Below are 17,528 nucleotides of genomic sequence, written 5' to 3'. Positions count from 1 at the left end.
TTTTAGGGGGGGTGGACTGATAGCATAGCGTATTTGTACTAAGACACCATCAAAACATTGGATAGTTTACATTAATTGTTTGATAATATTCATTCATTAATTTTCTGAAGCGCTTATCCTTCCTGCTGGAGCCTATCACAGCACCAGGCAGGGGACCTCCTGAATTGGTGGTTGGCCAATCGCAGGGCACAAGGAGACAGACACCTATCCTGAATTGGTGGTTGGCCAATCGCAGGGCACAAGGAGACAGACAACTATTCACGCTCACACCCATATCTAGCGGTAATTTAGCGTTCAACCATGGCCATGTTTTTGGGAAGTGGGCTGAAACTGGAGTATCCGGAGAAAACCCACACAAGCCCGGGAGAACAAGCAAACTCCACACAGTGAGGACCTACCTTGGATAGAACCCTCGACCCCGGAACTGTAAGCGTGACGCACTAACCACTTGACCAACGGAAATATACATACACTTTATATGAAATAGTATTAATGTGGATGACGTGTGGATATGGTCGCTTGATGAGGTCCAATGTCCACATTGGCTGATTCACCAGTGATTACTGTATTTTAAATTGTCATAAATGTGCACTGTATGAACTGTAAATGTATAGTACAAACCAAAGTTGCATATTTTTGAAAAAAATCTGATCTGTTTGAACCATGAGAGTACAGACGCTCCCCTACTTACGAACGAGTTAGGTTCCGAGTGATTGTTCATAAGTTGAATTTGTTCGTAAGTTGCTCAGTGCTATATTTTGTATTATAATTTATGTTTAAGGCCTATATAAGTATATTGAAGGTTTATATAAGTGCATTTGTATGTTTAAGGCTTGTATAAGTAACACGCACTGGTTTGTGCTGAAAAAAACATTTAATAAAATGGAGAGAATACATACAATACTGTATACATACATTAGAGAGAGAGAGATTTACTAGAAACTGGCCGAAAGAAGCTATCTAATGACGATTGCAGTTTTCTTTTTTTCATCATAAATGATGCAGTAGCACTGTATGGCATCATTCAATTGATTTGCAAACTTTGTGCAACGTTCAATATTTGGGTCCTGCTGCTCGATCTTTATGTTTATAAATGGTACTGACGGTCGAACGATTCAAGTTGTATTCACGTGCAACGCTCACCAGTTTCTGACGCGCATCAAGCTTCGTTATTATTGCCACTCATTTCAAATGAAATGGCTTGCCTCTTCCTTGCACCTCCCTCAATAGAAGCCTTTCGCTTTTCACCAACCATATTGAATAATGGATGCACGAGATATTTAATGATACAAATGAAAAAGGTTCTTTGCGCACTGGAGATACGTTCACGCACTTCCGCATTGCAACGAACTGGGCAGAGGAAGGTGTATGCTAGGTGAGCTGAGCTCTCACAGCGCTAGGCGTCGGTATTAGCGGCGGAAAGAAGCACTACTTGGAAAAAGGCGTGCAATACAAAATCAAACTTACGAACATTTTTCGACATAAACGCAATTTGCAGACATGTTCGTATGTACCGTTGTTCGTAACTCGAATGTTCGTAAGTAGGGGAGTGTCTGTACTTCTTATAGCCTTTTGAAAAGGTTCATTTTGAATAACAAGCATATGGCTTAGTTTGTTGAACATCTGTACAAATTTAGAACTTATATGTTAAATAATTAACCATCGCACAAACTTACAACATGTGTAGTATGAACTAATACTGCTCTACTGGGAACGACATCTGTAGAGGTGATGCTAAGTGTTAACTAACAGACACATACGGTATGATCATCTGTTATTTTCAAGAGTCGCTTGTTTTGGTTTGGGGGAAAGGGGTGTTGCTCAGTTACTGTCAATAAATATCAAGGTTAACAGTGAAAAAAAAGTGAAGAGTGGAGAGAGCACATCATTCAAGTTTTAAAATACTTTCATTGTTACTAAAAACAAAACTGGAAACATCATTAAACCGCTATCCTTGCCTTTGTTCAATAAATGTCCTATCAATAGTCATTGAGATTTCTTCATAAGCAACTTAACATTCTTTACCATTGGAAGGGGTTGAGAAAAATCGGAGAAACTTTTATATTTAACAGGATTTTTAGAGTTCCACTTACCCTGGACCAATTCAAGCGCTTTGTGGAATTCTCAGGCTTAAATTCCTTTTTCGGCGTGAGACCATAAGGCAGGGCAAGGCAAGCGGAAAAGGCTGGACCACATGTAAATCCTAATGGGGGAAGAGGAGGGGCACCAAATGGAGGAGGCACACCAGGAGGAGGAGGGGGTGCAAAGAAACCAGGTAATGGAGGGGGAGGTGGTGGTGGTGGAGGAACTGGCAAACCAGATGCTGGGTTACATGGTGAAGAACCACATGGTAATACAGAAGAAGAGGAAAACTCATGTGCAACATGACCAGATGACCCAACCAAGGGTATAGCTCCACTCTGTAAATATAAATCAATTGCTGTATCACATAGTCATTAAAAGAAGGCAGCATGACAAAATTATATACGGTGGTACCTCTACTTGTGAAATTAATTCGTTCCAGAAGTGGTTTCGTAACTTCGTATTCTTAAATATAATGTCATTATCTTGAATATCAGCATGAAAGGGAAGCAATTAAACTAATGTAATGGTAACTGAATAAGAAAGTAACACAACAAATAGAACTTTGATTGTTATTTACATCCCAAACGCCACAATGTGTGTTGGGAGGTGTGAGGCATGAGACGACTTATATTGGTCTATTCCACCTGCAGAGGGTGATGCGTAATCTTTCAGGACAACTGTGACTGTGCATGACATTTGAGTTAATATTTCTTAAAGTCGTGTGGTGTTGCAGACTCAAGGGTGGCCTGTGAAAATAACATGACATTGATTTATATTTCCCTCAAAAATGGAACATCTGTTCATGTTAAATAAGCAAACTATACTCTGGTGCAAAAAAATAGTGTGTAAATATTTTTAATTAAATTTTATTTTTTACTTCACTTTGTTTATTAGTTTACCTATTATATGTTTTTATCTACTGCAGCTAAAATACCGAAAAAACAGTAGGGAACTCTCAAATACCTGGGATTTAAAACGCTGAAGCTCAACTTGTAGCTCAGCTAGCTTTTCCTCACTTTTGACCAACTGAGCTTGGGCCTCCTGTCGTTTGAGAAATTCTTCATCAAACTAAAAGAAAAACAAATGTTCACAATAGGCTTTACATTCTTGTCTTTGTATATTTAAAGAAATAGCACAGCCTGTATTGCGAGTGGACATGTAAGTCAACTAGATGAATTGGTGATGTCAAGAGTGTCAAATTCAATGTCGGCATACATTCCATACACATCTTTCTCTTAATTTGCTCAAATTAGTTCTTTTAAAAAGAGCCATACTGTAAAAAATAATCACAATTCCCATCATATTTGTCAGGGCTTCTGTGATTTTAGTGAATGCATCAATGCAGGATGTTGTCCGAGATTTTTTTTCTTTTTTTAAAAAAAAAGGAGGACATAGCATAACTCCAGCCGTTAATGACTACCTCATGTTATATGGACAACTGCGTCTTATAGACAGGCACAACCAAAAGTATAAAATAAATTATCTTTTAAAATTATTTGGGTATGGCTTTTATTCATGTGCTCTAAATATTCCAAAATATTATAATAATATTGTTTGACATTATAATCAGCAAATAATGATGATTACTAGTACCGAGTTGTGCAGCGGAAAACACCCAGAAATAAATTTCATAAAAAGTTAAGGGTCAAACACTTGCCTTCTCTGACAGTTCTAAAGCTCTTTGTTCATACTCCTCAAATTTAGCTTTTTCTACACAAACCTCTGGAAGGGGTGGGGTTGACAAAACACAAAGATGATTAACTATTGATGAAATATTGGCACAATATTATATACGTATTAATATTCTAAGATAGTGACTTACCTATAAGGTGGCTGAAATCAACGTCAAGACGTTTACGATAGCTGAAGTCTGGATCTGTTCCACTACGATGCAGAACAATTTGAGACACACACTCCTCAATGATCCTAAAGTACTGAAGCCTGGGCGTGACAAGAAGTGATACGTGAGAATTGGAAGAAGATAAAACTATATATATATTTTATTATTATTTTGGCAATATTTATGCACCCCTACTTGTGTTGAGTCATATTTTTAAAGGATTATTATGTTCTTTTTGTGTATGGTGAGTGAATGTCCTGTACACGTACTGTAGTATGTGTGAAAATAATTGTTAATATAGTCATAGTTGTCCAGTATATCAGATTACAGTCATTATTTCTGCTAGTGTTTTGTTATCTCCCAATATTACTACTCGCTACAAAAATCCTGCACCCCTCCAACTCTAAAGCCTGAAACGAACTGTTTTACAAGGTTGAACATACATAGCTTCTTGGCCCAAAACTAAATTTAGGCATCTGAACAGTACTTTAATTTAAGGAAAGTGGAATAGAAAACACACCAATTGCATTTAACATTTTGGTCCCATGTTTGTATTTGGTATGACAGACCTGACAAAGTAGTCATTGCGAATCAGGACCAAGTGCTGCAGTATTGAGATGAAATAGTTTTCTGCACTGCTGTCCTTCACCATATTCAGCAAAATACTGAACACGTCCCCCGCATCAGTAGAGAGAGTCAAGGCAAAGACTTGCAAATCAATGGAAGCAATTCTTTCAATCCGTAAAAAGCCAGATGTACTTTGCTTTGAATGGTTGAATACCTCAATAACCACTACATTCAGAGGGTCACACTTTGTTTCCCAATATCTATTCATATTTTTTTAACCTTCATTGGATGACGTGAGGCATGTTCATACATATTCAGAGCTCCTAAAGGTGCCATCAAGTAAAAGTTAGGATATTTTAAAACCACTTTCAACTGCATATTTTTTTCAGAACGAAATAATTATATATATATAGTATTAAGTAATTCCAAGAATGTCAAAGTATCTCAGAAAAAATCCATGCATAGCAGCACAATTTTAAAATTGATGTAATTTAAGACCTACCAGATGGAATTCAATTCTTAACATTTGCAGAGCCCACAAGAACACACACTAAATGTGGTAAATATTTTTTTTTTTTAAAAGGATATTCCATTTCACTTTTGATGTCCTCCAACCTATGAGAAAACTCAATCATATCCTCTTCTTTGTGCTCCTCAAAAACCCTTAGCTGAATGTCAAGGGCTTCATTCCTCACGGACGACAGTTGCTACCATCAAAGTATAGGACAGTCAATCAAGTGAAAGGGAAATAAAATACTGAACTTGTAAGCATTATAATTTACGTTACAGAGGGAATTAATTTTAACATATCTCATTCATGTGTCTATAATGTTAGGAGGATTGCACTTACTGGTAAGATTACTTTAAGGCCACAACGAATGAATTCATTTCTGATATGCAGCCTTAAGTCCAGTTCATCAGGAGATGTCACAAGTGCATTGATTAACTGCATACATGCAACCTGCAATATAACATTAAGTGGATATATAACTTAAAATGTTTATAATGATATTTCAAATAAATTTGCAAGAACGATATATAACTAACCATATTGGAAAGGAACTAAAATGTGTCCCATTAGTCTAGGAGCCAAATGTTACTAAAGTTTGCAAAAAAATATAATCTTTTGGATTGTGTATATTTTTCACAAAAAGAACATAACATTAAAAGCCTAACATTGTTGCTTGAGTTTGTTATATGCATTGCTCAATTGAGCAATCACCACAAGGACAATAATAAATAAATAAATGATTTGGTACTGTGTATATTTCCTGTAAGTGGAAACCACAACCAGGGATAATGAGGCGAGATGTTCTTAACCAAAACCGGTGGAGTTTCTCAGTGTAGCCGTAACGTGAGTCTTGCTCTCCAATTTGACAGAGGAAAAAAAGTCATAATAGTAAAATTGATCATGTGCATTGTGACTTGGGGTACCACTTAGTTTACTTCCATGGTATAATTTTCCCGTACGTATTTTATTTATTGTCGTGACGCTAGAGTTGGTTTTCGCACAATTGGGGTGTAGCAACGTCACGCATGTATTGGTGCCTTTGCAGGCATAAGGAGCATTGGGGGCACTGCGGTGCCATCATGAGTGAGAATGATAGGTTCGAAAAAGAGACCTTGTAAGAGGAAATATCAAGCCAATTTCACATCTCTGGAAAATGTAGGAAAAATATTGCCTAAACTATACCCAATTGACACATTTGTCCCCATTTTTCTTTTTTTAGTGACCCAAATTTAGAAAAGTGGCACTACTTTTATCCAGGAAGCATTTTCTACGTAAACCAGTGTTGTTGTTTTTTTAATCACTCAATCAATCCAGAAATCCAGCAAACTCAGTGTTGTGTACCTGACAGGACGTCATCATACAACTGCAGTGCAGCTACCTTGATATTTCAAAATTCATATCACCACTGAAAATACACTAAGAATAATATTGACGATATAACAAGGCACAGCCTTACTTGTAACTGCACTGAGCGATCGCGTAGACCTTGAACAATGGGATTAAATCTTTCAGTGGCTCTCCATTCCCCAGCTGCAGTGATGGCTTCCAGGACCTTCTCCAAGCTAAATGAAAACATGTTAAGCATTTGTGAATATTGGGTTGATGACAGTATTTTATATACAAATCATAAATTATTCTCTTCACACTCGTTGGTGTTGTTTGGGCTTCAGAAACATGGTTTCTTATTGAATCCAAACATACAGCTATATCAACATGTTTACTAAACAAAAGGTTCCTAAAATATAATAAAGTGGAAAATAAAACTAAAAGCCTATTTAATTTTGATATCATCTAGCTACGTCCTAAAACTGACTGGCAAACAGTTTTGGTTGTAGTCTCCCTTTTGTCTGAAGTCAGCTGGGATTGGTTGCAGCACCCAAAACCTTGACAAGCATAAGGTGTGTTGGAAATGGATGGATCATTTACCTGCCATGTTTGCTTCTCCTCAGGATATCTGAGGGAAAACTACCAGTCTCCAGAGGTTGAGTACCAGACCTCAAATGTGCACACATTGATCTATGGGCTGTAAATTCTGGTTTGGGACCAAAAATCCTCTTAAATCAAAATCTTAAATTCTGTCTTTAATCAGTGTTACACGTTAGTTAATCCTTTACACAGACAAGATGCACGGTCTTTGCAAATGGCCTTAAATGTCATAACATTTACCCCCCCAAAAAATTTAAGAACTAAAAGCTTAAAACATCATGACTAACAATGAATTTTTTTCTGGAAGTCAATAAACATGTAAAAAGTGGCTTTCCTTCTAGAATGAATAAATGTAAAATAGCATTGTTTAAAATATAGAGAAAAGACATACATGTTGTCTTCACCAACAATGCAAATGGCTGACAGCAGCTTCATCACATCGGTCATCATACCAGGCTGTGTGGGATCTATTGCTCTTGCTAGTAATGCAAGACTTCTCTCCTCCCCAAGTATTCTATCCAAGCCATACTGCAATACACAAGCAGATGTGGAATAGCATTTCATTTGTACAGTAAAATAAATGTTTCACTGTATCGTATTATTCAACAAGTGTTTTAAGAAATAGTAAATTACATAGATAGGAGGTTGTTTGTCGTACATGTGATGGTAAGATAACAAGTTATTCACGATGAATTAGCTGTTGCAGTTGAGGGAGCTTGTGTTATCGCCTCCATGGTTTTAATTTCATTGCGTTTTTCCAAAAATAATTATTTAATGTAATTAGGACGTTTAATACGTCTCACTGTACAATAGGTTAGTGATTGACAATGACGCAGTCTATAGTGTTACCATGAACACCAGGACATGAGCAGTTTTAAACCACTTATTAATTAGTTTGACGCCACTTGTATTTTACACTAATAATATATGGTCAAAGTTTTCAAAGAGTGTCGGAGCAATCATTAATATGTAGGTTGAGATGGCAGCTTCATCAGTTTGCCAAAGCCCAGTTCTAATGGTAGCTTTTTATTTATTTATCTATTTATTTACTGGCAGCAAAGTACACATTATCTTGAAATTGACAAAAACAAAACTTGATAAGGTATCATCAACTACCATGTGATCAGACAACACTGAGAAATTAAAATAAATGGAAAAATATAAACATGTGGGTCAGAAATGGAAATGTAATATTAATGTAGGCATGCTGGTAAAGTATGTGTATAAAGTATGACATTCAATCGAGAATAGTAAAGACACATTCCAATGTTGGAAAAATGTTTTGAACGGCTGTTGGTGTATTTACCTTATTGTTCATGAAGGCCTTTAAACATTGGATAACCTTATGTTGGTTCTTTTTGTCGATCCTCTCCTGCCTATGGACAGGAAATCAGTATTATGTAGCACTTATCAAGTTCTTGGTCAAAAAGAAGCGGAAGTCTATCACAGATGATCCCAGACACATGTACGTAAGACAGATGTACCTTAAATTGATTGTCTGTCAATTTCAGAGTGCTGCACAAAATGTTCTAGCCAAGACTTAAAATCAAAATTATTTTTAAAAAAGGCAAGGTATTTCCACTACGATTGTAACAATCTATGTGGAACTATTGAACTATTTCGGTTTCGCATCTTCCGTTCGGTTCAGTTGCATGCCATTTCTGTTTTGTTTGATGCATTTTTTCATAAAATATATTATTAGTGCAATCTAAGTGCTCTGTGTGCAACACTGTGGGAGTTTCAGCATGGACATTAAGTGTTTGACACCCAGGCCTCTGAATGGGGAGTGTTTGCAGGCGTGACAACTTATGCCTTCATCACATGTGCAAGCGAGAAGCCTGAGCTTGTAGAGTCTACTAAGTAGAGCCTTTTACTTCTCTACTGTTGGGCCAGTCCAGCTCGCGTAGCTGTCGGTGGAGGGATGGGTGGGTGGACAAAGGCAAGGGGATGAATCCGAAGTTGTAAAATTGCAGCATGAATATGTTAACCCACTTAAAACAACACAGCCTGACAATATATGTTGAATACGCACGTAAGAAAATCAACTATATGTCACTACTACCAGATCTGTGCTTTCTGCAAAAAATGTGGATAAATTAATCTCTCAAGCTAAAGTTTAGGCTTGGATATTTACATTTGTCACGTTCAGATTGTTGCTACTGGGTGTTCAAAGTTTACAGTTATGGTCGTTTATTTATAGTTTTATTAAATACCACCCTTTTTGTTGTATTGTTAATATTTTTAACAATTCAGTGGGGCGTCGTCCAACCCAGTCCGCTCACGGTGCACTATTCTCGGATAGGCTCGGGGGGAACCCCCGCCGATTTTTAAAGTGCTCAAACTCGGGAAATATATGGAGCTCGATAATGAAACTCAGCATGTGTCATTAAAATCCGCCCACGAAGCACTGTTCCCGGGGAGAAACCCCTCCGAGGACCGTAGGGATATGATTTACCTACTCGGCGGGCCGGATTAAAAATCCTAACGGGCCGTCTATGGCCCGCGGCCCGAAGTTGCAAACCTTGTACACACACGATCCGGGGGCGGGGCGAGCGCGCAAATCCCGTTTCAGCGAAACCTCCATTCGGCTGAATGATCGTTCGGTGGAACGTCCATTCGGCGACCTGTCCGTCTGTCAAACGTCCGTCGGCGAAACGTCTTTAGGCGATTCATCCGAGTACCCATTTTTTTTTAGCTTTTAATCATGCTACATTTTCATTACCTCGTTTAAATCGGTGTGTTTTTCGGAACGATTCACTTATGTTTGAGAAATCTTTGAATTTCTTCTAGGTGTCGGTGGAGGGCTGCTGTAACGCTTGGCATTACTGATCACTGCCTTTTTTCCAGATCCCCCCCTCTGCTCCCAGCCCCTATGCTCCACTTCCCCGCCCCCTAGTATCCTTCCACCTCGCCTCCTCCGCCCTCTCCCTCCCACACCTTCTAATCACTTGGGAAGGCACCAATTCTCAGGAAGTGTGTCCACTTTTCACACTAACAAAGAACAATGTGCGTCAACAGAAATGGAAGGGCTTAACATTTGCAAACAACCTCTTATCAAAAAAGATTGAAGATTTAAAATACATATTCCTAACCAAATAGCTGTGGACCCCCTACTTAAGAATAAAACCATGTTTGAGAAACTGAACCGGGAGTACATTTTACTCTACTGTTACACCGCAATATGAATTTACACATACTGTATTTGTTTACTCTTATTTTCACTAAATATCAGTACACTCATCTTTTTTAATGGTAAGATGAGCATGTGCTTATTAAATTGTGAGAAACTTACTGTTTCTTGGCCAGCAACCTCTCCAAAATGTCAAGTAGAAGTCCAAGGCCCTCGTGACCAAAGCTCTGGACCCAACTGGGGGAAAGAAAAGTCTACTATCATAACAGAGTTAGGAAAGATAGTTAAATGAGTCGGTATGTCAGAAAACAGCAGAGAAACCCACAATACACCACAATTTACATTCACACCATAATAAATCCAACAATAAAAAGAAATAATAAAATGAAATTGGCCGCCTGGTGTTTTGAAATTGAATGTGATATAAAGACCATAGATTGGATACAAATCCATCAAAAAGTCACAGCAAAGGATTAATAATTAAATTAAATTCGAATTAGTATTTTTTTCCTCAGCTGCCTTGGTCTGACCCATTAAAAAATCCAAACAGAAAACCCAGAATGAGCTGCAGATGTTTGCAGTTTTCTAGCATGATAACTGCGGGCTTTTTTATTCTTTTGTTGCTGTGTTGTATGATCATCAAGTCTGGTTGTGACGTCACAATAAAAATAGCTGTAAAATAGTGGATGTTCACTGATACGGGCTTGTCATTTTCACTTTTGACATGGTCACCATTTCAAGGCGCCTTTTTAATGTTGGCTCAATAAGTATGTAACGGAATAAATAACTGAATAAGTAATAGCTCATGTCTTTAAAAAAACATCTTAAAAAGTTATTTCAACTATGGGAACGTACTTTGATTTCATTTGTTTTAATTTGGAGGAATAACACAATTGTTTAAATTACACACTTCTAACCACAAACTTTTGAAAAGTAAAGATTAGTTGCTAATAATATACCTGACAGGATTGCTGGTTAGTGAGACACGCAGTGAGTCTAGGCAAGCAAATAGGCGTTCTTCCATCACCCCTGACTTAAGTTCTCCCAGGAATTCCTGAGGAGAAATCTGAAAGCTGTTTGTCAAGCTACCCTAGAAGACAAGAAAAAAAATGCCAATGGTTAAAAGAAAAACGGACATACAGCACCATAGCACATATAGCACCATATGTTGAACAATGGAAATAGTATAAGGATAATTTCAAGTGCGATAGACATGGAAAATCATAACTCCCACATTGAACTACCGCAAATGAAACTGCACATTTAATGTACATCAAATACAAACATGCATGCACAAATACTCATGCTTACATATATGTTAAATATTGGTATAGTTTTACCCACATATGAAGTTCCAATACAAATTTGAGCATGTGTGGTTAAGTGTTTTTTTTGTTGTTGTTGTTTTTTGGGTATGAGTCATATTTCAAAGGATGGTGTCAAAAGCGTATTGACTTTGGTTTCACTGGAGGAGAGAAAAGTTGGATGACGCTTTAGTAGGCTAGTTGGCCGCCCAGTGTGCCAGGGAGGTGGAATACTCAGGTTTGACGGCATCCTGTAAGTGCTGGTGTGAGCATCCAGTAAAGTTGGCAGGGGGGCAGCAGATTGATTCAAACAGGGGCCTCCATGGCGCTGACCAGGGCCAGCTGTCTGGCCACAGAGGGTGGAATAGGTGAACCCTTACTAGTGATGCACACATTTTGCTAACAAGTGGCCAATTAGTAGCAGTAGATAGCTGACAGCTGTTTAACTACAGTTTCACAGTTGTAGAGTGTTGCCTGTGTTGCACAGGGGTTTATTCAATAAATAAAAAGATACCAATTGTGAAACATCGGCAGTGCGGCAGCAACTGTCCTGCTGTCTCTCCATTATTAATAACATACCACAGTGACGACTTCGGATTCCTCCCCTTGCCTTTGGCTTTTTAATTCAAATGGACTTTCAGTCAAATGTATTTTGAAATAACAGGGCAGAAGTTGGAATCTATAATGACCATTAGGAGAAATAAACTCTAGCACTGTAATCGGGCTAGTTCTTTTTTATCCAGCTGTTTGCGAGTTTCATCTGACCCCGACTGAGCTGCAGGACAGCATTCCTTAGCATTGCAGGACGTACCATTATTTCACTATAAAAAAAAAAGGTATAACATTTTTTGTGATTTAAAAAAAAAAATTAAATGAATAATGAACGAACAGCTCCCCAACTACATATTTTAAAAGGCGAGACCAAACTGCTATTCATTGTGGGGGTTTATCATCCGTGAATCAGCTTGGCGTGACCCATTATTGTCCGTTACAAGCACGTTTAGATGAAACTACAACGATAAAGTTCCTGGCGCTTTGCTTAGCTCTATTGACTACCAGAGAGACACTATATGCGAAAGCCCACAGATAATCCGGGTGAAATCCCCATGACAGGAAAACCTAATTTGCGCTTTTTAGCCAAAAATGTGGAACTCTCAGGCAGATTGTGATATCTAACGAGCTGCTATGAACACAAAAACAGTGAATGAAAATGGGGAATGAAAGAATGTGAATGCTTTTGAGCATAACGAGAACTTCCAGCATGGAGGTTACAGGCTCCTCACTCTTCTTTCGCAGCAGCCTGAAGCTCACGCTGGAAATCGGAACCATGGGAAATTAAAGATAGCTCTTTTTAAACAGCAAATCATGTTCAGTTATGAATACACTCGTGCATATTTTATGCTCACTACACTGTCATTGAGGCAACTTCCCAGGGAACCCAACCAGTTGGCCCTGTGCTGACATCTGCCATCGCTGGCTGCCAGCGCTAGATGTCCTTGCTCGCTTCACAGTTCATACATTTATAAATAATATAATAAATGCGTTATGTGAAAAGGAAGAAAAAGGCTACAGTTTCTGGGGCTTTGTGCCAGTATCAGCAATGGCAAACAGGTACTAGGTGAAGGAACGGGCTACGTTTTCTATCGCCCGGATACGGGGAACCTCCAGGCCCGGAATTGGGGAATGAGGGGGAGCCCCTAGTGGCCTGCGCCCATGGGGCCCAGCCGGGCACAGGCCGAAGAGATGAGGCGAGTTTCCCTTCCCACCTGTGGGACGGGCATAAAAGTTCACAACTTCACACACGGCTCCGTTGGTCACTGGAGAAAAAACGAATGCATGGGAGGTGTTCGGCGAACCCATGGAGAACAACTTCCAGAAAACTTCAAAGACCATCCGACATTTCAGGAGGACAAAGCAGTGCACCACCAACACCGTATAATGGGGATGGGAAAATGCTGACCTCGACTCGGAATATTGTGAGTAAGCGGGACAAATAATTTAAAGAGCTGCTCAACTCCACCAACACACCTTCCCATAATCCTGGGATTCTGAGGCGGTAGCCTTCTATCCCCACAGTTGAAGGAACTGTTGTGGCTATAAAGCTTTTATGTGGCAAAGCCCCAGGATCTATGTTGTGGGGTTATCTTGGGTGACACACCAATGCAACATCGCATGGACATCGGGGACCATGCCTTTGAATTGGCAGATCGGGGTCATGGACCCTTTTTAAAAATCCTGACCAGAGGGCGTGTTCCAAATATAGGGCAAGACGAACAATCACGCACACATTGTTTCCAACTTAGACGGAATACGACCACGTTCCCCCAGGGGGTCCTCTGGGGAGTGCTTGGGAAATTTAATGCACCGGAATCCCTGATGTGGGCATACACACACACGCACGGACCCAGGCACACACATATACCTCCATCCATCCATTCATGAATATACACACATTTATACTGTCATCGCTCGCCACTTCGCGGCTTCAGATTATCGAAGTATTTTTGCATACACACATATATAATGCAAAATAGCATACCGTTTTTGAAGCAGTACAAACATACTGGATGACCATTTCTCTCTTTGTATTCATGTCTTTGTTCCTCAGGGGGGTCTTTTTTTCTTCATTTAAATTCATATCCTCCTAAAGTAAAAATAAAAATACAAAACAGTTGCCATTTTCTGTCATTTAAAAAAATAATATACCTATGTATAGAAATTAAAGTTCAAAGAAGAATATGTTCAGTCATTTTTAATGCAATTATTCAAGATAAACAAAATAATGTATAATTTTAGTACTCAAAATTCTGCTTTTTTATTCTTGATATTCAAATTTGCAAATTCAGAAGTAAATTTAATTGAGTAATAAACACACAATATAACACCGGAACAAAGCTTAATACAAAAATAATTCTGGTGCCCATAGTTGGCTGGGATAGGCTCCAGCACCCCCCACGATCCTTATGAAAGTATAAAGCAGTAACGAAAATAAATAATTGAAGGAATAATAAAATATTGACAATGCCAGGAATCATTTGCTCAATGATGTAAATCTTAATATTTGTAACTTTATGAATAAAAAAACAAATCACTTGCATACCATCATTTTTTCAAACAATGCCAATATTTCCTTCTCTGAAGTGATTTTTGATGAAAGCTCTTCAAACTGGGAGTTTGATGATGAAAACACAGACCAATCAGTGGTACTGTGTTTAGAAAGTGAAATGGCTGCACGATCCTTCTTACTCCCTGGTATCCGGATACTTGCAAATCTGTCCAGCTGTCAAAAGAGAACGAAAAGGAAAGAGTAAGGTACAAAATAAAAATAAATGGATGAAAAGCAACCAGATGTGTGTTAGTTTCTATACACTATTAATCTTCTGCATTACAAAAGAACTATATTAATTTTACTTTTAGAGCAAAGCAAACATGTTAGAAAGGGTGAAAGGACAGTTGACCAATTACTTGACCATGGAATAGGGTTTGGTTGGTTTGGCAATGAAACATTATCAGAAAATAATGATATAGTTTTAGTAACATAGTAGTGCATGACCTCCAGCAAACAAGATGGAACAATTCCTTGCATAGCTTTTTTTTAATCTTACCACATCATCAGTGAGATTTCTAAATTGTAGATGCTACAAATAGGAGACAGACAAAAACAAAATGAAGTTTCATGACACATTACAGCCCTGCACAATTAACTTCTGAACTGTATCAAACAACGCTTCGTTTCAGTAATGGGTGTTTAAATTCACAATTGACCTGAGCAGATGATGTCACTCCAGAAAGATTAGAGGAAAAAGCCATAATCAATTTTATAGGTGGCCTTTATTCGATGCACCCCAATTCATTTTTGTATTCAGCTCATAATGTGCATATACTTCAACGACTATATACTACTACTCATAATGTGTATATCCTTCCCTTTTTTTAAAGTGTCTATGTCAAATGAGTGACCTTCAAGGAAAAAACGAACTACCAGTGGTTCTTGGTGTTGTACTGGCATCTACTGTAATAAAGTGGAATTGTTTTCAATTTACTGAGTGCAACAGTAATAACGTTATGAGGATTGTTGATGTATTCTTTTTCTTTGTAATGACACACTCAAAAGGACAATATTGGAGGAGGAACAGGTAATTTGGCTGATTATCATTGCACAAGGAGGAATTTATAAGAATAATTGACAGTACAGCTTTATAAACTCTGTTCAAATAATTAAAAAAAAAATACAAGTGATGCAATAATATTCATTTAGAAACTTGAAATCCAATTGCAATAAAAACAAATAATAAAAAACCAGTTTTAGAGCGCCCAAGAACGTGAAATCTCAATTTATCAAGACCTCATAAAATGACAGCAGTGACACAAACAATCAAATCCATAGGATGAATGAAGTTTAATCTAATCTAAAAAAGGAAGAATGCATTGTAATCTAGCCGTAGAAAGCAGATGGATTAGTGGAAGGGATAAACCCTCTGCTAATTTTAAATCTTTTTTTTGTTTTTTTACTTTCTCCGGGCAACGGTACTAAATAAATATGTTAAGGGGATCTTAACACGAAAACATTATATAAAAAGTACTAGTTTTGTGACTTGAAATTAAATATACGCATTTTAACTCGTCCTAGGTTTTAGTGTTTTACATTTCAGTTGTGAGAAGGAAAGTGCACCAAATTATATATGAATATCTGACAGTGTGTTGATTGTTGATTTTTGTTTTTTGCTGGGCTGACCTGGTGTTGTTTTACCACCATTAATATCCAAATGCAGCCTTTATAGTACAGCTAATAATTGAATTGAATGCTTTTATTGTCATGATACAAGAATAATGGAATTTAAAGTCTATTTAAGATCATCCTAAAGTTTTCAAGACCTGTTTTGACATTTTTACCTTTTCCTGTGCTTTAATTCTAATAACAAAAAGCCAAATTAATGGCTTGATGGCAAATGTGAGGGAAGTTGACAGCACCCGTATCCTAAAGTAGCATACACGAGATGACACTGTTAAGAAGAAACTTACAAACTTGGGTTTGCGGTCTGCATCGTCTGAAGATGACGCACCAAGATGGGAGGAGGACGCCTTCTTCTTATGAGATTTACCTTCACGTCCCGACGTGGCTTCGAAACGCTGACCATAGGCATCCATGTCGTCAAACTGATGCACATCTACTCAACCATATGGTCACTTAACGTCGACCTGAGTGTACGATGCCAATATATTACAAGCGTACTCGCTTTATTTGCAGTAAGCAAAGAACACATTATTCTGACACAGATCCAATGAGGAAAAAAACATTATTAATGCCCGATCGCGTCTCTTTGAAAGTAATGTTTCCCGGTTAGCTGTCAACTAGCAAGGTTGCTACAACCTCATTTACAGGTGGCTTTGCACAACGCTAATCCAATTTGTCGACTGGCGTGTCAACACTTCAATTTACCATTAACCAGCGATCTATCGGAATACATCGATTATTGTAGATAACTAAAAACGATACCTTTTGTAGTCACCTTTTGAAAGGTTCCTTCAGCAGCGAAAATGTAGTTTTTGACACACCCGCGCAAAAATATTATAAAATTCGCCCGTTCGAGTCGACCAATCACGTACACTGAGTAGTGGAGGTGGAGTTACCACAGGATCGATCACACCCCTTTTGGGTAAAATACATATTTGATTGGTTGTCAGTGTTGCCAATCAATATCCCTGAGAGAGGATTGCTTCTTTTCTAGACCCGAGTATGCCGTTATGGCGGTGGCATTATTTAGCTTTGCTATGTGAAGTTAATACCTGTACTGTATATCAGTGTTATAACCATTTTAACCATGAGATAGGCGCAAGAATGGTGAAATAAACTTGTTGATTGCTATAAGAACGGATTGCTTTCAGTTATTTCTTCCAAAAGGTTGCAACCAAGTAATACATTCAAGGTAGCAACAATTTTGTCCAGAACTCCAGCATTTGTTTTAGGTTTGAAATGACAAATTGGTTCCAGTTGTTTTGTGAATTATGTTTTTTTTTTTGTGAATTCAGGAAAAAATAATATATAAGCATTGTTACCTGATCTATCAGTTAGTCGATTTTGGGTCTTATTTCTATTTCATTTTTATTTTTTATTTTGTTTATACCTGCCGTGATGATTAATGTGATGTCCATGTGTTTTAATGT

The 17,528-nt window shown here is 38.0% G+C and overlaps 1 protein-coding gene across 4 annotated transcripts in view; it reads right to left on the bottom strand.

The window, feature by feature from the left end:
- Positions 1 to 17,008, bottom strand: part of LOC144064303 (protein diaphanous homolog 3-like) — a 73,448-nt gene extending 56,440 nt beyond the window's left edge. For 2 of the 4 annotated variants that reach the window (XM_077586742.1, XM_077586724.1), the window contains exons 1-17: positions 16,861 to 17,008; positions 16,386 to 16,562; positions 14,969 to 15,001; positions 14,464 to 14,643; positions 13,903 to 14,007; positions 11,019 to 11,149; positions 10,222 to 10,296; positions 8,236 to 8,305; positions 7,321 to 7,457; positions 6,460 to 6,565; positions 5,343 to 5,453; positions 5,081 to 5,199; positions 4,495 to 4,611; positions 3,908 to 4,026; positions 3,743 to 3,807; positions 3,049 to 3,153; positions 2,094 to 2,420 (exon numbers count right to left, since the gene is read on the bottom strand). In XM_077586742.1, coding sequence (XP_077442868.1) covers positions 2,094 to 2,420; positions 3,049 to 3,153; positions 3,743 to 3,807; positions 3,908 to 4,026; positions 4,495 to 4,611; positions 5,081 to 5,199; positions 5,343 to 5,453; positions 6,460 to 6,565; positions 7,321 to 7,457; positions 8,236 to 8,305; positions 10,222 to 10,296; positions 11,019 to 11,149; positions 13,903 to 14,007; positions 14,464 to 14,643; positions 14,969 to 15,001; positions 16,386 to 16,511 — 1,926 coding nt within the window. In that variant the 5' untranslated portion in view covers positions 16,512 to 16,562; positions 16,861 to 17,008. The remainder of the gene's footprint in view (positions 1 to 2,093; positions 2,421 to 3,048; positions 3,154 to 3,742; positions 3,808 to 3,907; positions 4,027 to 4,494; positions 4,612 to 5,080; positions 5,200 to 5,342; positions 5,454 to 6,459; positions 6,566 to 7,320; positions 7,458 to 8,235; positions 8,306 to 10,221; positions 10,297 to 11,018; positions 11,150 to 13,902; positions 14,008 to 14,463; positions 14,644 to 14,968; positions 15,002 to 16,385; positions 16,563 to 16,860) is intronic. The other 2 variants (XM_077586734.1, XM_077586752.1) reach the window with 1 other exon arrangement.
- Positions 17,009 to 17,528: the final 520 nt, after the last annotated feature.

Source organism: Stigmatopora argus, chromosome 2 (genome assembly GCF_051989625.1).
Source record: "Stigmatopora argus isolate UIUO_Sarg chromosome 2, RoL_Sarg_1.0, whole genome shotgun sequence".
In the NCBI taxonomy this organism is placed as follows: domain Eukaryota; kingdom Metazoa; phylum Chordata; class Actinopteri; order Syngnathiformes; family Syngnathidae; genus Stigmatopora; species Stigmatopora argus.
Note: the sequence above shows the minus strand (reverse complement) of the source record. Positions and strands in the feature narration are given on the sequence as shown.